The sequence below is a fragment of the Lissotriton vulgaris genome, chromosome 1_1, assembly GCF_964263255.1.
Source record: "Lissotriton vulgaris chromosome 1_1, aLisVul1.2, whole genome shotgun sequence".
Classification (NCBI taxonomy): domain Eukaryota; kingdom Metazoa; phylum Chordata; class Amphibia; order Caudata; family Salamandridae; genus Lissotriton; species Lissotriton vulgaris.
Genome location: NC_141685.1, coordinates 543,625,637 through 543,653,574, shown reverse-complemented (window position 1 = coordinate 543,653,574; position 27,938 = coordinate 543,625,637). Strand labels below are relative to the sequence as shown.

The 27,938-nt window shown below is 48.1% G+C and overlaps 1 protein-coding gene across 5 annotated transcripts in view; it reads right to left on the bottom strand.

Annotated features, from left to right (window-relative positions):
* Window positions 1-27,938, bottom strand: part of EVI5 (ecotropic viral integration site 5) — a 1,064,947-nt gene that overhangs the window by 338,290 nt on the left and 698,719 nt on the right. For all 5 annotated transcript variants that reach the window (XM_086953930.1, XM_086953933.1, XM_086953929.1 and 2 more), the window contains one exon: window positions 7,896-7,991. In XM_086953930.1, the coding sequence (XP_086810056.1) occupies window positions 7,896-7,991 (96 nt within the window). The remainder of the gene's footprint in view (window positions 1-7,895; window positions 7,992-27,938) is intronic.

Below are 27,938 nucleotides of genomic sequence, written 5' to 3'. Positions count from 1 at the left end.
CTTCCACGCTTAGGGTGGACAAAAATATTTACAACAAGGGGTGGTGAGGGACAGAGTCTCTGAATTAAACAGAATACTCTCACCCAGTCAAGAGATCAGGGCTAGATCCAACACCGTTTTTTAGCTCACTGCACCATCCCAGTTTCAGAACCTGGCTGTATGCAAATTAGTCTGTTCCTGTCCCAGTGCATGATGGGAACAGGGCAAACCAAACTACAAAAGCCAATTCTTACACTGGGAAGGAAACAAGCTACCGGGGACCGGTTTCTGGCATTTCAGCCTCTTCGGCCCGGCTTGCTTGAGTCCTGATGGTGCAATAAGTCATAAGTCATAAGATTTGTATAGCGCGCTACATACCCAGAGGGTTTCAAGGCGCTAAGGAAAGGGGAGGAGGATTATTTGTCAAATATCCACGTTTTAAGCTGCTTTCTGAACGCTAGGTGATTCTGGGTGAGGCGAAGGTAAGCGGGGAGTGAGTTCCATGTTTTGGCAGCCAGGTATGAAAAGGATCTGCCTCCCATGGTGGTCTTGTTGATGCGAGGTACAGTGGCGAAGGCTTGGCTGGAGGAGCGAAGTTGGCGGGAGGGGGTGTAGAAGGACAGTCGAGAGTTGAGGCAATCTGGTCCGATGTCGTAGAGTGACTTGTGTGCGTGGGTAAGCAGTCGGAAAGTGATCCTCTTATTGACGGGTAGCCAGTGGAGGTCTCTAAGGTGACCAGAGATGTGTTCGTTGCGTGGGATGTCCAATATGAGCCTGGCTGAGGCGTTTTGGATTCGTTGGAGTTTCTTCTGGAGTTTAGTGGTGGTGCCTGCGTAGAGGGTGTTTCCGTAGTCCAGTCGGCTCGTGACCAGAGCATGGGTGACTGTTTTCCTTGTTTCGGAGGGGATCCAGCGGAATGTTTTTCTGAGCATGCGAAGAATGTTAAAGCAGGAAGAGGATACGGCGCTGACTTGTCTGTTCATTGAGAGTGAAGAATCCAGGATGACGCCTAGGTTCCGTGCGTGGTCTGTCGGGATGGGTGCTTTTCCGAGGGCTTCCGGCCACCAGGAGTCGTCCCAAGCAGAGGGGGATGTACCTAAGATGAGGACTTCTGTTTTGTCTGAGTTCAGTTTCAGACGGCTTTGTTTCATCCATTCTGCGACTTCTTTCATTCCTTCGTGTAGGTTAGTTTTGGCGATGCTGGGGTCCCTGGTGAGAGAAAGGATCAGTTGAGTGTCATCCGCGTAGGAGATGATGTTGAGATTGTGTTGGCGAGCGATGGCCGCAAGGGGGCTCATGTATACGTTAAAGAGGGTGGGGCTGAGTGAGGATCCTTGTGGTACGCCGCAGATGATTTCAGAGGCCTCGGACTTGAATGGTGGGAGGCGGACTCTCTGGGTTCTTCCGGTGAGGAACGAGGTGATCCATTCTAGTGCTTTTCCTTGGATTCCAATGTTACTGAGGCGTTGTAAAAGGGTGCTGTGGCAGACTGTGTCGAAGGCTGCAGAGAGGTCGAGGAGGATGAGGGCGACTGTGTCTCCGTTGTCCAGTAGAGTTCGAATGTCGTCTGTTGCTGCGATGAGGGCGGTCTCAGTGCTGTGTTTTGCTCGGAAGCCAGATTGTGAGGGGTCGAGTGATTTGTTGGCTTCGAGGAAGGCGGCGAGCTGGTTGTTGACAGCTTTCTCGATGACTTTGGCCGGGAATGGAAGAAGCGAGATGGGGCGGTAGTTTTTGAGTTCGGTGGGGTCTGCTGTTGGTTTTTTCAGAAGGGCGGTGAGTTCAGCGTGTTTCCAGACTTCCGGGAAGGTGGCGGAGTTGAAGGAGCAGTTGATGACGTCTCGGAGGTGCGGAGCTATGACGGAGTCTGCTTTGTTGAAGATGTGGTGAGGGCATGGGTCTGTGGGGGATCCAGAGTGGATGGAGTTCATCAGGCGGATAGTGTCCTCCGTGGAGATTGGGTTCCAGGCGTTAAGGGTGTTAACGGGGGGAAGATGGTCAGCAGATGGTAGGGTGGGTTGGCTTCCGGGTTGGTTGTCGAAGCTGTTGTGGATGTCAGCAATCTTGTTGTGGAAGAAAGAGGCTAGGGAGTCGCAGAGGGTTTGAGAGGGGGTGATGTCGTTGGAGTTGGCCGAGGGGTTGGAAAATTCCTTGACGATGTTGAAAAGTTCCTTGCTGTTGTGGGCGTTGTTGTCAAGTCGGTCCTTGAATGCTGTTTTCTTGGCTTTTCGGATCAGTTGGTGGTGAGTACGAATGGCGCTTTTGAAGGCATCCTTGTTGCTGGTGGATGGGTCTTTTTTCCAGGTTTTTTCAAGGGAGCGGCACAGTTTCTTGGATTTCTTGAGGTCATCGTTGAACCATGAGGCCTTCTTGTTGCCAAGTTTGTGATGACGTTTTTTCAGTGGTGCTAAGGTGTTGGCGGTGTTGGATAACCAAAGGGTGAGGTTGGAGGCGGCTTCGTTGGCGTTAGAAGAGAGGTCTGGGGGGTTTAGAAGAAGCGATGAGGAGATCTGGTCGAAGGTGATTTTGTTCCAGTTTCTTTGCAGAGTTGGTTGGGGGTGGATGGTGGGTTTCGGCTTGTTGTAGGTGAAGTGAACGCAGCTGTGGTCAGTCCAGAGGAGATTCGTAGTGTGGCTGAAGGAGACATGGTTGCTAGAGGTGAAGATGGGGTCGAGTGTGTGACCTGCGATGTGGGTGGGTGAAGTGACCAGTTGTTTAAGTCCGAGGTTGGCGAGGTTGTCCAAGAGGGTGGCGGTGTTGCGGTCGTTGATCTTTTCAAGGTGAAAGTTGAGGTCTCCCAGAAGGATGTAGTCTTTGGAGGGGAGCGCGTGTGGAGTGATGAAGTCCGTGATGTCTTCACTGAATTTTGCGCGGGGTCCTGGTGGTCTGTAGAGGAGGGTGCCTCTAAGAGTTGTCTTGGGGTCGATGTGGATCTGGAAGTGAAGGTGTTCGGAGTTGGCGAGGTTGACGTCAGAGCTGGTTGAGATGCGGATGGATTTCTTATGGACGATAGCTATTCCACCTCCTGTATGGTCGGTGCGGTCCTTGCGTGTGATCTTATAGTCATCAGGGATAGCGATGGCGATGTCAGGGGCGGAGGAAGCGTTCATCCATGTTTCCGTTAGGAAGGCGACGTCAGGAGAGATGGTGTCTAGTAGGTTCCAAAGGTCAATGGCGTGCCTGTGGACCGAGCGGGTGTTGAGAAGGATGCATTCTAGGTGGTTGGGGTCGGGAATCTGTGTTGTGGTCGTAGCGGAGATGTTGTCTGTGCCGCTGAATTTGCAGGAGAAGCAGGAGAACGGTCCATGGGTGCGTCCGGGAGCGGCTTGGACGCAGTTGGGGGCGCGACCAGGGTTAAGGGCTAGGAGGGTGGCGGCATCGTAGGGAATGCGGGGGGGCTGGGAGGGACGAGGGACAAGGGGTCTGGCGCTGGGCGCGGTCCAGGCGCGGACGGGCGTAGACGGGCTTACCTTTGGCGCACCTTCGGCGTGTCCGAAGCGCGTGGACGCTGCGCGTTGGGTCATTAACCTTAAATGGATAGTGGGGGGGCGGAGCGTGGGAGGGTTAGCTGGGAGGGTAGGCGGGTCAAGGGAACACGCAACAAACCAGACACCAAATGGAGAATGGAAAGTGAAAACAGAGTTCGGCTAAATTACAATTTCCTAGTAATGTACCCAGTAAGGCAGCGTTAGAAATTCACAGAGCAGATGGCAGCAGCAGCCACAATTACGTCAACTTTCTATTTAATGCAGTCAAGCGTTACCAATGTAAGATGTTACCAGTGAAAGCAGTCAGGCGCTAGGTATGAAACTTGCTTTTGACACACGCGTTAAACTTTCAATCAATGCAGTCTGGCGCCAAATAGTCACAACAAGGCAATTAAGCGCTAGGTTTCCTTGCGCTACGTGAATGAATAAGATGTAAATGAAATACAATTAATCGCTCTTCAAAAAAGCTACACGCGCGCTATGCTGTGATAAAAATACAATTAGGCGCTATGTCAACAGATGAATTAACAGCAAAGATTCTATGGGTAACGATACCAAGCAGTTCGGAGGACGCTTTAACAGCTGGGAAAGCGGGCTGAATTCGTGGTCAGAGAGCGTGAGGGGAGCGGCCATCTGAGTATACCCTTCCACGCTTAGGGTGGACAAAAATATTTACAACAAGGGGTGGTGAGGGACAGAGTCTCTGAATTAAACAGAATACTCTCACCCAGTCAAGAGATCAGGGCTAGATCCAACACCGTTTTTTAGCTCACTGCACCATCCCAGTTTCAGAACCTGGCTGTATGCAAATTAGTCTGTTCCTGTCCCAGTGCATGATGGGAACAGGGCAAACCAAACTACAAAAGCCAATTCTTACACTGGGAAGGAAACAAGCTACCGGGGACCGGTTTCTGGCATTTCAGCCTCTTCGGCCCGGCTTGCTTGAGTCCTGATGGTGCAATGAGCAAGGGACTCACATCTGAGTATACCCTTCCACGCTTAGGGTGGACAAAAATATTTACAACAAGGGGTGGTGAGGGACAGAGTCTCTGAATTAAACAGAATACTCTCACCCAGTCAAGAGATCAGGGCTAGATCCAACACCGTTTTTTAGCTCACTGCACCATCCCAGTTTCAGAACCTGGCTGTATGCAAATTAGTCTGTTCCTGTCCCAGTGCATGATGGGAACAGGGCAAACCAAACTACAAAAGCCAATTCTTACACTGGGAAGGAAACAAGCTACCGGGGACCGGTTTCTGGCATTTCAGCCTCTTCGGCCCGGCTTGCTTGAGTCCTGATGGTGCAATGAGCAAGGGACTCACATCTGAGTATACCCTTCCACGCTTAGGGTGGACAAAAATATTTACAACAAGGGGTGGTGAGGGACAGAGTCTCTGAATTAAACAGAATACTCTCACCCAGTCAAGAGATCAGGGCTAGATCCAACACCGTTTTTTAGCTCACTGCACCATCCCAGTTTCAGAACCTGGCTGTATGCAAATTAGTCTGTTCCTGTCCCAGTGCATGATGGGAACAGGGCAAACCAAACTACAAAAGCCAATTCTTACACTGGGAAGGAAACAAGCTACCGGGGACCGGTTTCTGGCATTTCAGCCTCTTCGGCCCGGCTTGCTTGAGTCCTGATGGTGCAATGAGCAAGGGACTCACATCTGAGTATACCCTTCCACGCTTAGGGTGGACAAAAATATTTACAACAAGGGGTGGTGAGGGACAGAGTCTCTGAATTAAACAGAATACTCTCACCCAGTCAAGAGATCAGGGCTAGATCCAACACCGTTTTTTAGCTCACTGCACCATCCCAGTTTCAGAACCTGGCTGTATGCAAATTAGTCTGTTCCTGTCCCAGTGCATGATGGGAACAGGGCAAACCAAACTACAAAAGCCAATTCTTACACTGGGAAGGAAACAAGCTACCGGGGACCGGTTTCTGGCATTTCAGCCTCTTCGGCCCGGCTTGCTTGAGTCCTGATGGTGCAATGAGCAAGGGACTCACATCTGAGTATACCCTTCCACGCTTAGGGTGGACAAAAATATTTACAACAAGGGGTGGTGAGGGACAGAGTCTCTGAATTAAACAGAATACTCTCACCCAGTCAAGAGATCAGGGCTAGATCCAACACCGTTTTTTAGCTCACTGCACCATCCCAGTTTCAGAACCTGGCTGTATGCAAATTAGTCTGTTCCTGTCCCAGTGCATGATGGGAACAGGGCAAACCAAACTACAAAAGCCAATTCTTACACTGGGAAGGAAACAAGCTACCGGGGACCGGTTTCTGGCATTTCAGCCTCTTCGGCCCGGCTTGCTTGAGTCCTGATGGTGCAATGAGCAAGGGACTCACATCTGAGTATACCCTTCCACGCTTAGGGTGGACAAAAATATTTACAACAAGGGGTGGTGAGGGACAGAGTCTCTGAATTAAACAGAATACTCTCACCCAGTCAAGAGATCAGGGCTAGATCCAACACCGTTTTTTAGCTCACTGCACCATCCCAGTTTCAGAACCTGGCTGTATGCAAATTAGTCTGTTCCTGTCCCAGTGCATGATGGGAACAGGGCAAACCAAACTACAAAAGCCAATTCTTACACTGGGAAGGAAACAAGCTACCGGGGACCGGTTTCTGGCATTTCAGCCTCTTCGGCCCGGCTTGCTTGAGTCCTGATGGTGCAATGAGCAAGGGACTCACATCTGAGTATACCCTTCCACGCTTAGGGTGGACAAAAATATTTACAACAAGGGGTGGTGAGGGACAGAGTCTCTGAATTAAACAGAATACTCTCACCCAGTCAAGAGATCAGGGCTAGATCCAACACCGTTTTTTAGCTCACTGCACCATCCCAGTTTCAGAACCTGGCTGTATGCAAATTAGTCTGTTCCTGTCCCAGTGCATGATGGGAACAGGGCAAACCAAACTACAAAAGCCAATTCTTACACTGGGAAGGAAACAAGCTACCGGGGACCGGTTTCTGGCATTTCAGCCTCTTCGGCCCGGCTTGCTTGAGTCCTGATGGTGCAATGAGCAAGGGACTCACATCTGAGTATACCCTTCCACGCTTAGGGTGGACAAAAATATTTACAACAAGGGGTGGTGAGGGACAGAGTCTCTGAATTAAACAGAATACTCTCACCCAGTCAAGAGATCAGGGCTAGATCCAACACCGTTTTTTAGCTCACTGCACCATCCCAGTTTCAGAACCTGGCTGTATGCAAATTAGTCTGTTCCTGTCCCAGTGCATGATGGGAACAGGGCAAACCAAACTACAAAAGCCAATTCTTACACTGGGAAGGAAACAAGCTACCGGGGACCGGTTTCTGGCATTTCAGCCTCTTCGGCCCGGCTTGCTTGAGTCCTGATGGTGCAATGAGCAAGGGACTCACATCTGAGTATACCCTTCCACGCTTAGGGTGGACAAAAATATTTACAACAAGGGGTGGTGAGGGACAGAGTCTCTGAATTAAACAGAATACTCTCACCCAGTCAATGAGATAAATAACGGTGATGGATCAAGCCCTGATCTTTGGACTGGGTAAGAGTGGTCTGCTCAATTCAGACACTCTGTTCATCACCACCCCCTTTTGTAAATCGATTTTGGCCACTATAGGTGTGGCAGGGTATACTCAGACATGAGTCCCTTTCTCACTGCTCCATCAGGATTCAAGCAAGCCGGGCCGAAGAGGCTGAAATGCCAGAAACCGGTCCCCGGTAGCTTGTCTCCTTTCTGGTAAAGAATTGGCTTGGTAGTTTAGTCTGCCCTGTTCCCATGATGCACTGGGCCAGGGACAGACTGATTTGCATATAGCCATGTTCTGAGCTGGGATGGGGCAGTGAGATAAATAACGGTGATGGATCAAGCCCTGATCTTTGGACTGGGTAAGAGTGGTCTGCTCAATTCAGACACTCTGTTCATCACCACCCCCTTTTGTAAATCACTGGTTAGAGGCGGCAGACCCGAGAGCAGAGGACGGCCCGGGACCAGGGTTCGATTCCCGGCGCGGCAGGGTTGTGGACCAGGGTCAGCGGGCTCGATAATTCTCTCGCCTCGGTGCCCACTCTGATCAGCGATCACACTCGGCAACTCTGGGCATTAGCTTGCCTCATCTTCACTAATGGCCCCACCAGACCGCCGGGGATGCCTGGTCTCACCCTGGAGATACCCATTAAGGGACCATCTCTCAGGGAAGCCAGGAAGGGTTTCGCAGCGGTCGAAGCGCCTTGGGACCCTACGGGTAAGTAGTGCGCTATATAAATGCCAATACATTTACATTTACATTTATATTGATCTGAAACACTTTACAACACATTGAGCATTGTATTTAATAACGGATCGATAGCTTAGATTCAGGTAAAACAAAAAGTAAAAATACACATTAACAATTAATGAGGTTGAAGAGAAGTTGTGGGTTCTGTACCTGGATTTCTAGTTCCGCAATGTGCTGCTGGAGTTCAGCCACAGCTGCAATGCTGTCAGCCTCACGTAGTCTTACTGCCATCACTTCTTCTTTATTCTGTAGAGCAAAAGCACAATGCATGTTTTTCATAACGTTTTATGATTTAGAGATAGTACTAGTATTCAATAATTTGAATCATTATATGTTCCCGGTGAATGATATCATTCATTAGAAACTTCCTCAAAAGGTTTCCGGTATCACGGGGAACACAAAAATTAATGAGTTTTTTTTACAGTTGAGGCAACAAGGAATTTAAAGCATTCAGATTTTTAAAGCGGTAAACCTTTTCAAAGGAATTCAGATATGCCTCCTATCACATTAACCACTATAAAATGCAAAATTCAGAAAAGCACTTCAAAGTAAGGTCCAATAAGAACAAATCATTCGAGTCGTGCCTACAAGTCCAAGACCTTCTCTGCCTCACTATCAGTATTCCAACATCCTGTATCAGTCAGTCATTGCACATCTTCTGTGTTTGGAGTTACTTACGTCATCCATCCATCAGGCTGCATCCTTAAGTAGTATACTAACACCTTATGTCACACTTCCGAAGAAGGAAAGGAGCACACTGGTGATGGAGAAGTAACAATAAGCAATATAATCAACTACTTTATTTAGCCACGTCACTCACAAAATTAATTTGCATTAATAAACAAATTAAGTTAACAAGCATTTGCAATGCAATAGGTCTCGCATTAGTAAGGTTTGAGCTATTGGTATTGTATTTATGTGTTGGTTTTGAAAATAGCGAAATTAATAGCTTTGTCATTTACAATGCAAATGTGACACCTATAGCATTTGTAATGCAATATGTGTTGTATTTACGTGACTTACATGTATTGCTATTACAAATAACAATGGGTTTTAATTTTTTTAAATAATTAATACTTAGGTAAAAAGTTATTGTAATTTATAATGGCAATAGCTTAAACTTTTGTAAATAACTTTTGTGAAGATTATGTTCAGTGTATTTTATTGTGACGAAAATCCAAGAACAGAAGTGCTGTGATGGCGCTGAGTGATGCTGTAATGGCGCTGAGTGATGCTGTGGTGGCGCTGAGTGATGCTGTGGTGGCGCTGAGTGATGCTGTGGTGGCGCTGAGTGATGCTGTGGTGGTGCTGAGTGATGCATTCTTGGCCCTGAGTGATGCTGTGGTGGTGCCGAGTGATGCATTCTTGGCCGAGTGATGCTGTGGTGGTGCCGAGTGATGCTGTGGTGGTGCAGAGTGATGCTGTGGTGGTGCAGAGTGATGCTGTGGTGGTGCAGAGTGATGCTGTGGTGGTGCTGTGGTGGTCTTGAGTGATGCATACTTTGGATTTACTCTGGAATGTTCTTGAGGACAGGTTACTGACAGAACACATGCCCCGTAGAGCAACATCTTTCACGTATGGAAAGCTGGTCAACAATCTCCCGGACAGGTTAGTTCAGTTGCGGTTGAGTTGGTCTAGGGACGTGGGCGACTTTGATGACTCAGAGTGGCAGGAGGGAATCTCCTCGCCGCGGGAAACAGCGATCCCCTCTAGGCTTAAACTGGTGCAGCTGAAAATATTCACCGCACGTATTACACCAGAAGAGTCCTACATACGATAGGGAGGGCCTCTCATGAGTACTGCATCCGTGGGTGCGGAGAGAGGGGAACATTCTATCACACCATTTGGGATTGTTATGTTATGTTATAAATGATTTTATAACGTGCTCTGTTACTAAGCTAGTATCTTGGCGCGCGAGGGGGAAGTGGCAAGCAGAGTAGGGCCTCAGGAGAGAAAGGAAAGGGGGCAGTTAAATGGGCTTATTGAACAGATAGGTTTTCAGACCCTTTTTAAAAACAGAAATGGACTGGGCAGCCCTGAGACACAGAGGAAGCACATTCCAGGCCATGGCGGCCCTGACAGAAATGGACTGGCCACCCAGTCTAGAGTACCTGAATCTAGGCACCACCATCAGAGATTGATTGGTCGATCGGAAGCATCGATTCGGAACATAGAAGGTAAACCGTTTCCTCAGATACATCGGACCGAGTTGATGGGTAGCTCGGAAGGAGAGGACTAGTGATTTAAACAGAATCCGGTGAGCCACCTGGAGCCAGTGGAGACTGCGAAGATGGGAGCGGACGCTAACCCTCCCAGGCAGAGTGAACAGAAGGCGGACAGCCGCATTTTGGATCACCTGCAGCCGTTGAATCAGGTAATCAGGTAGACCACTAAACAGGGCATTCGCATAGTCAAGCCTGGAGAGGATTAAGGCGCGTGACACAGTCTCTTTGGCCTTTCGCGGAAGGAGTGGAAAAAACCTACGTAGGGTTTTGAGGGTGCCAAAGCATGTGCCGGTGAGTTTCCCAATGTGGTCCTCAAATTTCAGATTGCTTCCAAACCAAACCCCCAAGTTCTTAGCTGGGCCCCCCATAGAATTGGGGCGAGGAAGGTCAGGTGGCCATAAGAGAACAAATCAAAACCTTTGCAGCAGAACTCTGGTGCAGAACCAGTCGCACAGCTTCTAGAGAGCACATCACATCCTTGTTTTGATTAAAGTTTGTTTTATTCAGTCGTTTTTCTCCACATGTAATCACACTTGTCTTGCTTAAACACGATGAAACAGTCCAAATATTCTTTAGCTTCACATAAAATAGTTGTGCCAATCCAGGCTTCGTACTACTTCACGTTAAGAACATGTAATTTATGACAACAGCTATAGTCATATTCCCAATGCATTTCGAGCCCCTTTTTTAGCCCTTCATCAGGGGAAGCTGTTCAGATTTAAAAAAATAAAGAAAAGCCCATGTTAGTCCTCCATACTACAACGCTACCTTGTATATTCCCCACAAATCATTTTAACATTGTAAAATTGTCAGTTTTCCTGATCTCACCCAATAAATAATAAACTAACCCCTGACCCTCAGTGTTAGTTCTATAAGCATGCATGGTTTACCAAACGCGATAACCTCCCCTGCTCCTTCCTCGATGTAAAACCTGCCCATATATTTGCGCTACTGAGTAAACACTAAACACCCCATCTATTTTAAAAAAACGTGTACCTCACACCCTTTGTCTCTAAAAATAAATGCTTTCCTCAAATCCTTTCACCTCACACCCCTCCTGTCCCGTAATGTAACTGTTGGATGAAGGGACAGGAGGGGCGTGAGGTGAAAGGATTTGAGGAAAGCATTTATTTTTAGAGACAAAGGGTGTGAGGTACACGTTTTTTTAAAACAGATGGGGTGTTTAGTGTTTACGCAGTAGCGCGAATATATGGGCAGGTTTTACATCGAGGAAGGAGCAGGGGAGGTTATCGCGTTCGGTAAACCATGCATGCTTATAGAACTAACACTGAGGGTCAGGGGTTAGTTTATTATTTATTGGGTGAGATCAGGAAAACTGACAATTTTACAATGTTAAAATGATTTGTGGGGAATATACAAGGTAGCGTTGTAGTATGGAGGACTAACATGGGCTTTTCTTTATTTTTTTTAATCTGAACAGCTTCCCCTGATGAAGGGCTAAAAAAGGGGCTCGAAATGCATTGGGAATATGACTATAGCTGTTGTCATAAATTACATGTTCTTAACGTGAAGTAGTACGAAGCCTGGATTGGCACAACTATTTTATGTGAAGCTAAAGAATATTTGGACTGTTTCATCGTGTTTAAGCAAGACAAGTGTGATTACATGTGGAGAAAAACGACTGAATAAAACAAACTTTAATCAAAACAAGGATGTGATGTGCTCTCTAGAAGCTGTGCGACTGGTTTTGCACCAGAGTTCTGCTGCAAAGGTTTTGATTTGATCTCATTTACATGCACTGAGGCGAGGCATGTAAACCAGTCTGCACGCATAAAAGGATTCTCTCTCCCCTAAACTGGAAAAAATGTTGAGTAAACAGGTGTGCCATTGCTCCTTCCTGTACATTGTCAATGATTTGCTTGCCGCACAAGCAGTGTGCACCCGCAGGAAATCAGGTTAACAACAATGAAAAGTAAACATTTGCACGATGGAAACCGTCACTATTTATGGACGATTACAAGAGACTGATGATTTCGCCCACACAAAGTTGTTTCACCAAACTATAACGTATTAACTACATGAACAGCAACTGTTCTAACTTGGAACCACAATGAATATGCATTCACCATCAATTCAGCAAGCTCGTTTTGTCTTAATTTCAGTCATGTATATTTTTTAACATTTAATGATCACTGGAGTTCAGCATTTTAATTGTTTGCTAGGGTTTATTTGCTTCCGAATGTTTATATATTTTTTTCACAGTTTACATGGTGTTGCAAAGGGACAGAGAATTATGGGAGGTGTAGTTTTGGAGAGGATACAGGAAGGAAAGCCAGGACATTGGATAAAGGCACGGGTGCATGAGACTCATTTAGATGCAATCCGGTTGAGGTGATTAACTTAATTGAAGATAGTGGCGCGAATCGAAATGTTTAAATAGCGCAGCTAGCGGCCCCAGAGTTGTTTAAGAGCGTGATGAACGCTGCAGCACTGACGGCGTGTCGATAATGTTTAGAATCAGGTAGACTGGAGTTCTTTGAGAGTCCTGGGTAATGTAACTGTTGGATGAAGGGACAGGAGGGGTGTGAGGGGAAAGGATTTGAGGAAAGCATTTATTTTTAGAGACAAAGGGTGTGAGGTACACGTTTTTTTAAAACAGATGGGGTGTTTAGTGTTTACTCAGTAGCGCGAATATATGGGCAGGTTTTACATCGAGGAAGGAGCAGGGGAGGTTATCGCGTTCGGTAAACCATACATGCTTATAGAACTAACACTGAGGGTCATGGGTTAGTTTATTACTTATTGGGTGAGATCAGGAAAACTGACAATTTTACAATGTTAAAATGATTTGTGGGGAATATTCAAGGTAGCGTTGTAGTATGGAGGACTAACATGGGCTTTTCTTTATCTTTTTTAATCTGAACAGCTTCCCCTGACGAAGGGCCAAAAAAAAGGGCTCGAAATGCATTGGGAATATGACTATAGCTGTTGTCATAAATTACATGTTCTTAACGTGAAGTAGTACGAAGCCTGGATTGGCACAACTATTTTATGTGAAGCTAAAGAATATTTGGACTGTTTAATCGTGTTTAAGCAAGACAAGTGTGATTACATGTGGAGAAAAACGACTGAATAAAACAAACTTTAATCAAAACAAGGATGTGATGTGCTCTCTAGAAGCTGTGCGACTGGTTCTGCACCAGAGTTCTGCTGCAAAGGTTTTGATTTGATCTCATTTACATGCACTGAGGCGAGGCATGTAAACCAGTCTGCACGCATAAAAGGATTCTCTCTCCCCTAAACTGGAAAAAATGTTGAGTAAACAGGTGTGCCATTGCTCCTTCCTGTACATTGGCCATAAGAGAACACCAACATTATAAGGAAAGGATCCGAAGAGAAGAACCACGGACTTGTCTTCATTGCACTTGAGCTGGGCAAGTGCTAGCCAGCGAAAGACAGATGAGAGGCACAATCTGACTGCTGATGTATCCAAATTGTCCTTAGGCCAAGTGAACAAAAGTTGGGTATCATCGGCGTAGGACATTATTTTTGCCCCCAACTGTTCTGCCAGGTAAATCAAAGGCGTCAGATACACATTAAAAAGCAGGGGGCTAAGAGTAGACCCCTGTGGAACACCGGTAGTGAGGTTCTTGGGCATAGAAGCGTAGGGAGGCATCCAGACTTGTTGAGTCCTATTGTCCAAAAAGGATGTTACCCAATCAAGTGCATATCCAGAGATGCCAACTGCCGCCAGTCTGGTGAGAAGTAGGCTGTGGGGCACCGTGTCGAAGGCGGCAGAGAGGTCTAGTAGAATCAGAACCTCTCTGCCACCTCCATCCAGGCACTCTCGAATCGCCTCAGACATCTCAACCAGGACAGTTTCGGTGCTATAGGCGGCCCTGAACCCTGACTGGGCCGGATGCAGCGCCTGAGATGACTCAATGAAATGGTCTAACTGACGGAAAGCAATTTTCTCACATACTTTAGCCAGAGTAGGCAGTAGCGGTCGAGTGGCTATGTTCTGGGCTACTGTGATGCGTACCATCTCCCAAACCATGAATGTTTCCCTGCTGCCTGATCCCCGGCGTTGCCTGTTAAATGTGTGGGACGCAACGGATTTGACTCTTCGACAGCAGGACTGGGTCATGCTGGGGATGATGGTTGCATAGCGAAACATTGCTAGACTATGGGGCGCTGAGGCATCGCCTACGCTGAGGGAGTGGTGTAGAGACATGGATGTAGCGATGGTTGCCGAGAAGGCGGTGTTTGTTCACCGGGGTGCCCCAGGAAAAGGGGGCAGATATGGGGGCGTGGAATAGGTTCAGAGGGGATATCTGTGAACCACCCCAGATTGACTCGGACGAGGACCTCTCAGACTAAGAGTCCCAGTCCTATGATGGAGTACTACATGGTGGGTTTTTAGTCCATTCCGAAATTTAGCCACTACTCTATAAATGATATACCGATGGGGACTCAACTGTACTTGCACTACGAATATTCAGAATACTGCATATATTGTTGTTTATGTCGTCTTCTGTGTCTGATGCAATGTTAACAAGTTCAATTTAAAAAAAAAAAAAAAAGACCCATGCAGAGTTATAATCCTATTGTGAATTGTGTACCTGCATTGATATAAACCCCCGCCGTGCCCCCGGGATGTCGGCTCCTGGGCTGTGTTATCCACGGAGTACAGATGAATAAGTTGCGGCCGGCCCAAGGGGTTTTAGGCCAGACGCTGTCTATAAGGTTAAAGGTACAATAAAGGTCTTTTGAAAAAAAAACACAAAAAAAAACCTGGAATGTGGGGTCTCAACATTTCAGATATATATGAACACTTTAGATATAGACACATGGATCACACATCGTATTGCACTCAGGTGGAAGGTTTATTTTAAATTCCAAAATGAGAGATTATATGAGAAAATAAAAATTAGAACTCAAATAACAAAAAGTGACATAACATAGGACAATATCAATTCCGGGTCAATAGACAAGCTTAACTTAACCCTGAGCAGGGGGGAGCATACTATTACAAGGTGGGTATGAGGTAGAGCTATAGGGGAAATCAGAGAGGCGCATGCTGATTTAAGAGTTTCTTGAAAGACTATAGTAAGGTGTCCCTTCTGATATAAGAAAGTACAGCACAGCAACCCTTGGAACTACTGATTGAGAAGGAGTGTTTCATTGTGGATGACCTGTTAAATTTGGGTTTGTCAAGCTTCAGGGTTTGGCTTGGTAGGGTTCGGGTTGTATTAGAGACCCAAAGTTTATGAGATAGATATTCAGGGATGTTGAAGTGGGTTACATTATCAACAACACAAGAATGGCAGACCTCTCATTAGCAGTTGGTCAGAGAAGCCTAGCCTGTGCAATAAGGCTTTTTTTGTTAGGCACCGGACACTCATCCACCAGTGGAGGCATGCTTTATCATAGGGCCCGCTCCGCATTAAGAACAGGCTAAATAGTCGCCAGGTGGAAGAAGCTCTTATGAAGATGTTTTCTTTTCAAAGATGTGGCTATTTCTAGAGTCCAGGATCCAAAGTTTATGTACAGCTAAAATTAGCTGGTGATGACAATTATCAATAATTATTTTATAGTTACCACCAATAAGATTGAAAGGCAAGCCTTAGATGCTAGGGCAATTCAGTTGTTCCCCACATCACACTGTCAACATGTTTCAGCCAGCAATCAAGCTGAAAAAATAGCAGTGGCCTTCATTAGTACCTTGGGGTCCCCAACACTGTCCCCAGCCTTTGTGTTGTAGAGTGTGAATAAAGGGTGTGAAAACAAAGAAAATAAAGATAGTTCGGGTTTTAATTTGACTGAATGATTGCTGGACTCTGTGGGCACATGGAGAACTACAAGGCCCACAATCACACTGCGACAGCTCTAGAGTTGGAGCCATACTGCTCTTCAAAAGCACTTTGCCTGTCCCTCTGAGTGGGGTGGGTGCCTGGGTAAAGACCGAGTCAAGAGTGGGCCTGTCTGCACCCATCAGAGGCTAGGCCACCCCTCTTGGACTGTATATTTGGTCAACTAGGAGATGGGTACGCACAAAATTCCCCCTCCAAACTCTGCATTAATGGAGCAAAATGATCATGTAAAAAATCCTTTATTTTAACCTTTCATACCTCGTCAGTGGGAGCAATCAATAACAGCATTTCAACTGTGGTAGTGGAATTGGGATTAAATACCCAGGGTGCTCTACATATTGAGGGTGCTGAGAAGTCTTCTAATTCTGCCTTATCTGCAGGAATTCCCACTTGTGGTATTGACTCTTGCCCAGACGATGGAAGGAATTTATTGACTGTTACTGCGGATGTTCATCATTCTTAATTTCAGAGGAAGTTTTGTAGTTGATATCAGCTAAGGCTAAATCAACAAAAAGAACAATTGATGGACAGCATGCAGAACAATGTCATACATTCACCCCAGTACAGAGATCTGGGCCTAAATCCATCGTTTTTTTGCTCACCATGCCATTCCAGTTGGAACCCAGCCATATGCAAATCAGTCTTGACCCTCTTCACAATGGCAACAATCCAGCCCGAACTGCCAGGCCAGGTCCTCCCTGGACTGGAAACAAGCATCCTAGGACCGGTTTCAGGGGTTCACCCCTCATCAGCCAGAATAGTTTGACTCCAGTAGCATGGAGAGCACAGGACCCACTTCTGGGCATACCCGTCCCACTCGGGTTGACAAATGCAAAAAGAACAATTGATGGACAGAATGCAGAACGATGTCATACATTCAGTGCAGAGATTTGGGCCTAAATCCATCGGTTTTTTGCTCACCAGGACAGGTTCAGCAATAGAATTGCGATCAGTGTGCTGGGAGGGAGCTAGAATCTATTTCCCATCTGGTGTTCAATTAGCTCTATTCTAGGTTGGATCCATTCTTTAGCAACATTGAAAATAAGGTGTTTTAACTACCTGAATAGCTGTTCCCAAAGGTTGGTTAAGATTGAAGGGGCTGTTTTGGAGGTGCAAGAGTAAATTAACTTAATAAGCAGGCTAGTTCTTGTAAAGTTGCAACAGGTACATATTCATTAACATTTCCTCCCCCCATGAGGAACTGGGGCAGGAAATATATCTAGGCCCCAGGACAAGTTAGTAGTTTATCCAATGGGGTTTTCTCTTTCCATCTGTGCTAAAGGACCAACATCAAAAATGTTTATTAAACAGTTTTTATTGACAGATCGCACACAAGACGCAGCACTCCGCACTCCGGAGAAACTGCAAACAAGTAGCCATCAGCAAATGAGAAGCAATCCATACATTATTTTAAACAGAACATGTATCCCACCCCCCCACTGCCGACTCCCCCCGCCCGGATCCCACCCTAACCCCCTGCACAATTTTGTCTCGTTCTTGAAAGAAATCACATGAATAGAACAATGTACACAATGCCGCACCTGTGGCCCCTTCACACCAGCCCCGCGCATTCCTCCTGTTGCACTGGTGGCTCTAACCATAGACCCCTGTAATCTACCCATCTCTTCTATATTTTATAGTGTTTCTTAAGGCAGACCCTGGCCTAAAAAATAGGACGCTCCAGCCCCATACAAAAATCTAGCCCTTTCTTCCATACCACAACCGGAGGAGCCCGGGAGTTTTTCCAGGCCGGGACCACGTCTCTCTTGGCAACGGTAAGGCCCAGTAATAACAGATGCCTTTTATTTAAATTACCGCCCACCCCTTCCAAGACATGTAGGAGGCCTAATTGTGGAGTACGAAGCAGGGCCCAACCCAACACTTTAGACAAACAGTCCCATACCCCTGTCCAGAACCCAGCCAACGCTCCGTAGTTCCATACAGTGTAAAGGAAAGTGCCCACCTCTTGGCCACATCTCAAACATTCGGGGGACTCAATCAGGCCAGCCCGCCAGTCTTTCTCTAGTGTAATAGGCTCTATGAAGGTATTTGAATTGGATAAGTCGTAGGTGCATTGCAATAGCCGCACCTCTTGGGGCTTCAAGGGCTTCCCGCCAATCTTCATCTTCCAGCTCTCCCACATCCCTTTCCCAGGATTCCCGCAGTTTGTGAAGAGAGGAGGAGCAATAGGTAACCAGGGTCTGGTAGATGCAGGATATTTTCTTTTCTTGCAGGTCTCCCATAAATACCTTTGCTTCTAGTGGGCTAAATTCGGGCAATGAGTCCAGTCCCTCCAAGCTAGGCGCAATGGCGTGGCGCAACTGCAAATATTTAAAGAACTGGGATCGAGGCATGCTAAACTCCTCGCTAAGCTCTTGGAACGATTTAAGGGTCGTGCCATTAAGAACATGTCCCACCGCTGAAACTCCTATAGAATCCCAGCCTTGGAAGCCCTGCAAGGACGCCAATGCCGGCAGCCGACCATTTTGCCATAGAGGGGTCTGCTCAGTTAGCTTACCCCACCATCCCATGCAACGTAGCGCCTGCCTCCATATCTGGAAGACTACCTGGGTGGCCTTGGGCAACCTCTTTCTTAACCATGCCGAGTATAAAATTGTGTGTAGCGTATCGGGTTCCATTAGGTATCTCTCAAGGGCATATGCCAGGTCTCCCCTATCTCCAAACCACCATTCGTTCAATATGAGGAGATGAGATGCCTGATAGTAAGACAGAATATCTGACGTTGCCAACCCTCCGCAATATGTTGATTAAAAAACAGGTGTGCAGCGCTACTCCCACAGCACCCCCCGCCCAAAGGAATTGTCCCAGCACTGAATTAACTTGCCGAAACCACTGCAGTGAAATCGGGTACGGGTGATTCTGCATTTGGTATAGCAGGCGTGTGAGGGCAACCATCTTGAATATAGCCGACCGGCCGTAGATATTAAGGGACCACGTTTTCATCTCCGCCCGAACCCGGCCCAGACTGGCACTATGTTGCGCTCCCAGGAGACCGCGGGTGAGTCCGTTAAAAACACTCCCAAATACTTAAGGCCCCCCGTCGCTACCTGCAGTGCAGACGCCCATGATCCCAGTCCTGCGCGGTCTCCCAGTACCCACAGAGTAGACTTACGCGGGTTCAGGTATAGCCCCGATGTTTCGCCAAATATTCATATTATCTCCAAGACCCTTGGCCCGACCTATTCAGATTAGTAAGGAAAAACAGGACATCATCCGCGTAGAGCGCAATTCTATCAGACGGTCCTGCCTCCCACTCAAAACCTCGCAATTGTGCATCTATGTGTATCCACGCCGCCAGCGGCTCCATAGCAAGGGCAAACAAATACGGCGAGGGGGGCACCCCTGTCGAGTACCTCGCCCGAAGGGAAATGCAGTAGACGTGACCCCTGCCACCCTCACCGAGGCCGTCAGGTCTGTGTATAACAGCCTCAGGTACGACATAAAGCGGGGCCCAAAGTTTAGACGCGAGAGGAGTGCAAACAGGTAGACCCAACTCAAGGAGTCAAAAGCCCTGTCTATATCACCAGGAGCGCCGACTGGTCCCCAACACCCTTCATCGCCTCCACCGCAACATGCGCGCGTCTAATAATGTGTCTCGTCACCCTACGGGGCATAAACCCAGCCTGGTCCGGGTGGATCAGCTCCGCTATATGGGGAAAGAGGCGGTTTGCGAGCGCCTTGGCCAGTATCTTAGCTTCAACGTTTAGAAGAGAAATGGGTCGATAGGACTCATGTCTGTCTGGGGGCCTTCCTGGTTTGCAGAACACCACTATTTCGGCATGTCTCCAGTCCGCCGGTAGACGACCCTGCTCCCTAGCCGCCTCTAGTGCCCCCCTTGTAGTGCGTACCTAATTGAAGGTGGTATTTCTTAAAGAATTAACTCGGAAACCCATTAGGCCCAGGGGCCTTTCCGGTATTAAGCTCTCCGAGGGCCATGAACAGCTCTTCAGCCGACAAGGGAAGTTCGAGGCGCTCACGTACCTCCTCCGATATTGCACGAGGGAAGGTCTGCGATGAATTTATCAACTACTGTCGCAGGGAGGCACTCCCGCTGGGCATACTGAGCAGCATAATATTGTGCGAAGCTGTCTGCTAGTTCCTTTGGAGCTGAGATCGAAACCCCTGCCTCATCCGTGAGTCCCGGTAATGTCTGCGCCTGAAATGTGTTTTGGCAGAGCCTATGAAGCATTGTACCAGACTTGTCCCCCCCCATTGATATATTCTGCTCCGCGTCGCCAGCCACACCTGCCTAGCCTCATCTAGTAGCAAGGACGCATATGACTGCTGTGCTAATAGTAGCTGCCCCACTTCTCTATCTTCCCTAGCCACACTGCATCGTTCCTCTAGTGTCTCTACATGCGCCGCTGCCTTCACTAAGTCCTCCCTACGCTTCCTACGGGCCGCCGCACACCCGGCTATGTCCACCCCACGAAGTGTGGGCTTCAGAGCCTCCCAGAGTGTCACGACATCTGCCACCAATCCTACATTGTCTTCCCAGTAGTGGGCTATGGCCTCCCCCATGTGCTTTTGGTAGTTTTCCTGCTGCTGGCGCCATCTGAAAGGCTGCCGCCCCTTGTCTAGCAAAAGGTCTACTGCAACTGGAGAGTGGTAATATAGACACTGAGTCCACTCTTCCTACAGCTTCGCAGGGGACGGATATATAGTCGAGTCTAGAAAATGATTTATGGACCGCCGAAACATATGTATATTCCCGGCTATATGTGTGGAGGTATCGCCACGTGTCTACCCAGCCCATCCCCGCATTATATCTCCAAGTTTAGTGGGCGTGTCCGCAGCCTGTACTCCCCCGGGTCTACAACGTTCCATTCGGCAATTCATGCCATCATTCCAGTCGCCCCCAACCACTGCCATCACCTCAGGAATTTCCGCCTACACCGCAAACAACTTCTCCACCAGCGATCACTGTAATGGGGGTGGGGCATACACACTCCCAAACACCAGTGATTCCTCTCTAATCATCCCCTTGATAAACACATAACGGCCTTGTGGATCAACCCACTGTGTCGAGTGGACATAGGACAACCTGCGGTGCACCAATATGGCCACCCCCCGAGACCCCCTCACAAACCCAGCATGATATACCTGTTGATACCCATATAGCTGCAGACTAAGTGTCTTGTTGCCTAGCAGATGCGTTTACTGCAGTAGTAGGACATCCGCTCTTTCCCTTTTCCCCAACCGCAGGACTGCACCCCTCTTTATCTTGTCGAGCATCCCCCTTACATTCCAGCTCAGAATCCGTATTGACGCCCTACGAGTCATTGATCTGGGACCTTCAACCGCCATCCAAGAGCAGGCAAATCAAGGGCCCAAGTGACAAGCATAACGGACGTGTACACACCCACTGTTGAGACCTCAATAACATTGTGCAGTGCAAACCAAACACCCCCCCCAACTTCCACTCCACCCCCCACTCCCCACCAAACACCCACCCCTAGACCTCACCTCCAACACCCACCCCCATACCTCAGCAACATTGAACTACCTGTTGCGGCATAGAATGTCACCAACCCCCAACGGGAGGCCGGAAACCATCCACCCCAATGGATCCACATTAACTACCCGCCCAATCACCCAACTCCCCCCTCCCAAGAAATGAACTCTTCTGAACTCGGGGTATGCGTCCGCCCTTAATACCGTACCCCCCACCAACATTCGCCCCCTGTCAATAAAATCACTATAGCAAAAATGTCTCTGGGAGTCGTTCCTTGTAGGCTCAAGAACACTCAGTAGGGAATCCCCCATCCTCCCAGTTACAACAGATGTATTCATGAGCCAAAGTTCTGCCTCATGCAGGTCTAGTGTTCAAGGATCCACCGTCGGAGGTTTGGGGTAGCCGCCTTCCCATCCCCCGCCTTTCCGGAGGTAGAGCGTCTCCTAGATCTGGATCTCCAGTTGCTTTTGCTCCGTGATCATCGGGGGGGGGGGGTCAGCGTCGGTCCACTATTGAATGAGGAGTCCGAGTCTCGGCCCGGCGGAGTATGCACCCTCACTTTTACCGTCTCGTCAGTCCAGTTGAACACCTCCTCCGGGGTCTTAAAGAAAAGAGTACCGGACTGATATACCACTCGCAGGCGGGCCGGGTATAGTAAGGCATATGGGAGCTTAAGATCACGCAGGCGTGCCTTGGCTGCTGTAAATGATTGCCTCTGTTGCTGCACAAGCCTGGTGTAGTCTGGGAAGATCAGGATTTTCTGATTGTCGCACATGAGAGGCTCCTTTATCCGCGCCTGTTGCAGGATAGTGTCCTGATCGTGATAATTCAGCAGCTTGGCTATCACTGGCCGGGGGGATCCGACTGGTGGCTTTTGTATAAGAGCCCTATGTGCCCGCTCTATTACAAAGCATCGTGAGAGGGAATCTGGCGGGAGCCAGCTCTCCAGCCACTGGGTCAAGAAATACTCCATGTTGCCCTTCTAGCAGCCCTCCGGGAACCCCACGAATCTCAGGTTGTTCCGCCGAGCCCGCCCTTCCGCATCTTCTGCCCGGATTGCTAGGCCTTTCTGGATCCCTTCCATACTGGCCACCTTCCGCTTCAAGATCGCCACGTCGTCCTCCACCCCGGATATTCTGGTCTCGGCCTCCGTGATGCAGGCCACGGCATTTCGCAGGTCCTGGCGTAGTAGTGTGACTTCCGCCCCCATCTTCGCATCCAACATAACCCTGGATTGGGTTATCGCCGCCATAAGTGCTGCATTGTCCGGTCCTAGTGCCTGATGACCCCCTGAGGCCCCAGCGCCTCCACTCGGCCCCATGAATTTGTCTATGGGCACCTGCTTTGAGGTCCTTCCGCCACTTCCGCCTCTGGTCATAGTGGGCTGCGTCTGGGGGCACTCGCCCTGGGACCTGCTGTTTGTGCCATGGGACGTCTGCTCCAGTGCCGCCTGGAGGGGGAAGGACACGCAAGGAGTCTCACTAGGCCTCTAAGTCCGCAGCCGCACCTGCTCTGTCCAAATGCGGCCCGGGGGGCCGTCTAGGGACCAGCCAGCGGTCGTTGCTATACTCCGCTCGGTGTTGCTTCGCTGCTTCTCTCAGCTCTTGGCCCCCTGCTGTATCCACGGACGACCCCACCCAGTTCTCTTCAATCCTCCACGCAGGCTACGGCTCCTCCTCAGACCCAGCTCTGTGCACCCCCCTTGGCCACGCGTGTCCAGGACCGATAGTGGTCAGGGGCCAATCGCTACCCCACTGCAGGCTTTACGCCACCAACGCCCGTGCCAACCTAATGAATCGGGCCTCCACCCGGACGGACCCTGAGTCTATTGTAATGCCCTTGGTCGCCTCCGCCAATTCAACTGCCAGGGGGGCCAGCTATGTCTCCCACAGAGTGCAGTCTCCACACCCCCAGGCCTATGGCGTGGCCCAGTCTAACCGCAAAATGGGGATGTTACAGGCCTTATCGTCCCATATAGCTATGATAGCCCCATGTAGGATCCCTGGGGAAGGGCCGTGTCTCCGCCGCCACCACTTGTTTGTCCCGCTGTTAAGTGGCCTGCAGTTCGATGCGGGTAGCCCCTTCGGACCTCCTGGATCAGGTAGGGAGGGCCGGAGGCGGCTGGGCCAGCTCTCGCCAACCACCTCTGCCCTGCTGAGTATGGGGCCTACTGTTTTCCCCGAGGGGGGCTCCCTGCCTGCCCCTCGTGGCCGCGGCGGCCCGATCTGACCGCCGGTAGAGCCGCCTCCCCCCCCACTGGTCTTGCTGCTTCACTGGGCCCCCACTTTGCGCCCCTGGGGGAGCACACCTCCTTACTTTCGCCCCTTCGGGCCAGGTGCAGCCGGGGAAGGTCGCCTCAAACGCCGGTGCCCAGGTCGCCAAAATCTAGTCCCCGGCTCCACGTTTTAGTCCAGGCCGCACCGCAGCTTTACTCCCCAGAGCCGGTCACTTGGTCGTCGTTCTTTGCAGCTCCTTGTCGCCTGATGACAGTGGAGGGCCGATCAGTGCCGTCGGAGCGCCTTTTGCGCTAATTCGGGACCGGTGCTACTCGCCCCTCACCATCCGGTCCGTCGCTGCATCCGCCGCTGGGACCCACGAAACTCAAGGTCCCCGGCGTCACTTCACAGCGTAGGCTCCACTGCCTCAGATCTCGATCTCCGGTCCCTGGCTCACCCTGTTCGCCGAAACTTCGCACAGGGCCTGCCACTGATTCCCACTACTGGAACACCCCTCCGGGACGCCACAGGGTGGGGGAGAACAAGGATAAAGTAGCGGATATTTGGCTGGTGGGACGGAGCTCTTCTAGGTTGCGTCTGCCATGCTGGCTTCCTTGGCCACGCCCACTCTGAATCGCCTTTAATATCTGCTAAATCTAACTGGGTGGGACTAGGGCGTTGTGAAGGGTCTCAGCCTTCAGCCATAAGTACTCTCCTATGGGGGCATTGGATTTACCTTCTGAAGCCACGCAGTTTCTCCTGGTTTTGGCCAGTGTGCCTCAGTTTAGAACTTGATGTAGAGAAAACTATTCCCAGTTGAAAAACAGTGGTACATTGGCTTGATTGTAGAAACAAAGGGGTTTCCCTTTTTTGCAACCATATAAATAGTCTTAGAATGTTCCCTGGGTAGGGAGATGGCCCAAAACACTAGTGGGAGATTGTATAGTAATGAATTTAATCATTCTTCTATTGCAGGTAACATCATGTCTTTTTTTTACCCCTTCTTGTGGTACTGTTACCTCAACTCAGGTTCTCCCCTTGGGTTTCTTTTATAAGCCGATTTTGTTGCTTAACCTCATGCGCGCTAGCGGAATTCCGCTCCTGCGCTGAGATTTTTTAAAACGCATGTTACGTGACGAGCTGGGCTCGTCATCAGCGTGCGAGGAGGCTACTCCATGACGAGCCCAGCTCGTCATCAGCGTGGAAGGGGTTAATGTCCACGATTTAGACACTCACTCTTGAGTCAGTGGTTCTAGAACACAGAATGCATTTGCCATACCAACATCTAATCAGTGTGACCAAATGGGTAATTGGAGAATGTGGGTCGACTGATTCATGTTGATCATTTGGTGGTTTATTCAGATGTCATCAATGATTGTGCCCAGATATACCCTGAGACTCATAAGACCTCCCCGAGAAAATATCTTTAGATGATCCAGATATTCTTAGTTGAAATAACACGGACATCCTCTCTAAAAAAGGTGATTTAGTCTGGTGTTCTACAAGAATATTTGTCTTAAAAAAACGGATATTTTAAACTCTTTATCTTGACAGCTATAGTTCATTACTCCCGCCATCCCAGAAGTCTCTAGGTGAGCCTGGGGTGCTAACTTATTTTGATTGTTCTTTGTTCGAATTGTAACTTTGAGAAAATCTGTACAAATTCTTCTAATCTGTCTGCTCTATTGTTCATCTTTATAAATTCCAACAGCTTGTGGTTTAAAAAATGTATTCCTTTTTTGGGAAATTGTTAATAATTTTTTCTTCTCATCTACCCAGGAAAACACTGTGCTCACTCCTATATCAGCCATTTTGAGGGGATATACGATTTACATTCTTTTTTGTCACCTAATCCTGCCTCTCCTAAAGTGTCTAAGGACTCATCTGCAGGGGTCACTAAAGGAGGGGATTGAGGCCATTAACTGATCTTCCAACAATAAAGCTCCCAAGCCCAGATGGTGTTTCTGCTAGCCTATTTCAGTCAGACGTTTCTCTTTGTGCTCCTCCACTTACAATCACTATTAACACCGCAGTGATTTACGACCTCCCCATGTCATGGTCCCAGTCTGTCATAGTATCTGTTTCTAAAAAGGGAAACTAGGATGATCCTTGATGATACAGACTGATCTCCCTAATAGATTCAGCGGTTAAAATCATAGGGTGCATAGTTCTTAACAGGTTGACAACATGGGCCTCAGAAACTCGTCTGTTCAGATTATTTATAGGTTCAGTGACATCTGATGGATGTATGACGATACATTGCGCACCTTTTCATCGGGGGCGTTTATGACGCGTCTTTTACCCCGCATAGTACGTTACCTCGCCAACTGTTACATCGAGAGCTGTAGCAACGCCAATGCGTTGCTTTCATTTGGGCATAACATCACATTGCAGACACTGATATCGCTCGCCGTAAGAACGTGTTCGTACAAATGGAGCTGGCGACTCCCATTACCAGGAGTGTGCTGGAATACTAGGACACTTGCAACTGGCCATTACGATCCGATCACTCTAAAAAGTGTGTATGATCGACTCACCTGCGGTATTTATTTTCAATGTTTACTCAGCGAGTCGGACAGGATGCTCCATAGGGAGACGAAATATTTATGGCTATTAAAGCAAAGTTTATGTGACGGTATGCTAAGCACTCTGAAAACTAAACATCACCTTAACAGTAAGTAGCATACATAGGTAGTTACTAAAAACTGGAGAAACTGACGATTTCCTGTACTCCCTATTGAAAAAAATATTGGAGCAATTTATGGTGAGAAAGTTCGTAATAGGATATGTTGTTACAGTCACTCAATATGTAATGTCTGGATAGCAAACAATAGGCCTGGGTGATGTCAGGAGTATTTATTTAATAATCAAACTGGCAACGGTGGGATTCGAACCCACGCCTCCAGAGAGACTGAAGCCTAAATCCAGCGCCTTAGACCGCTCGACCGCACATTGAAATATTTGTCACAGACGAGGAAACTGCTACAGTAAATATATGACGTAGAGGAAGGAAGATCTGTTGCTGTTTGAAAATAAAAGCAAAACGATTAAACCACTGTAAGCATCACATAAAAAAGTTGAAGTGGAGGAATGGAAATGCCTCACTGGAGAGAAGAGGGCGTGTGCCTGATGAGCAATAGTTACGGAGGATTATATCTGTATTACTCACACACCGCAAAGCATTCTCCGGTCAATCCAGTCTCCAGCAATTATCGTACACTACTCTAGGACAGAGGTTTTTCAAACCATTTCATTTTAGAAACATCTGCTCTAAATAGGTCAACGTCCATCCACCCTGTACAGACTTACATGAAGCAATTTTTGTTAAGTATTTGCAAACCATCCACCGACCCATTCATCCACCCACCCTTTCAAACATCCATTCATCCAGTCAGCCATCCACCCTTTCAAACATCCATTCACCCATGCACCATTTCATCTATCCATCCACCCACCAATCCTTCACACACCCACCCTTTCATCTGCCCATGCATCCAGCCACCCTTCCATCCATCCAGCCAGCCAGCCTTTCACCAGTTCTACCAAACAACCTTCATCCATCCACCCTCTCCCCATCCATCCACCCATCATTCCTCCACAACCCCATCATTAATCCATCATCTATCCATCCAACCATCATCCATCTACCCATCATTCCTCCACCACCCCATCATAAATCTATCATCCATCCTTTCATCCATCCATTAATCCCCCCAGCCTTTTACCCATCCAACCATACACCCTTCATTCATCCGCCCTCTCAGCCATCCACCCATCATTGATCCCTGCCTTCCATCATTCATCCATCATTAACCCATCCAATACACGTGTGCGAGAATGACTAAATTAATAATTATACAGTTTACAATAATGACTGTATTAATGAACTTTTAATCTGCACATGTGCCGAATAGCAAGGAATGATGACATTGCGCGGTATTAATAAAACATAATTTGGAGACTTCCAGCAAACAATGCAGAACATCGTATTAACAAAGGAATTATGACATTGAGCACGATTTACGTTTTTTGTAGCTTTATTGAGCGTTTACAGTATTAATGAATGCATTACAACAATAGTCAACCTGCATTAAGTATATGACCGTTGTGAAGTATATGAGCGTTATTAATACAACGTAAACGCGCGTCATGTTGTCTTTTACAAACAATGCATAACATCCATAACCTCGCATTAACAAAGGAATGATGACATTGCGCACGATTTACGTTATATGTAGTTTTATTGTGAGATTGCAAACAATTCAGGCATTACCTATATGAGTGTTATTAATACGTTATTAATACAACGTAAATGCGCGTGGTGGTATTATTACAATGCCAACACTTTATGGACGTTATTAATACATGTTGCCTTTTGTTTGGATACTTTATGGGCGTTCAGAAGATGGCATTATAACAAAGGAATGCGTTCAGAACATCGC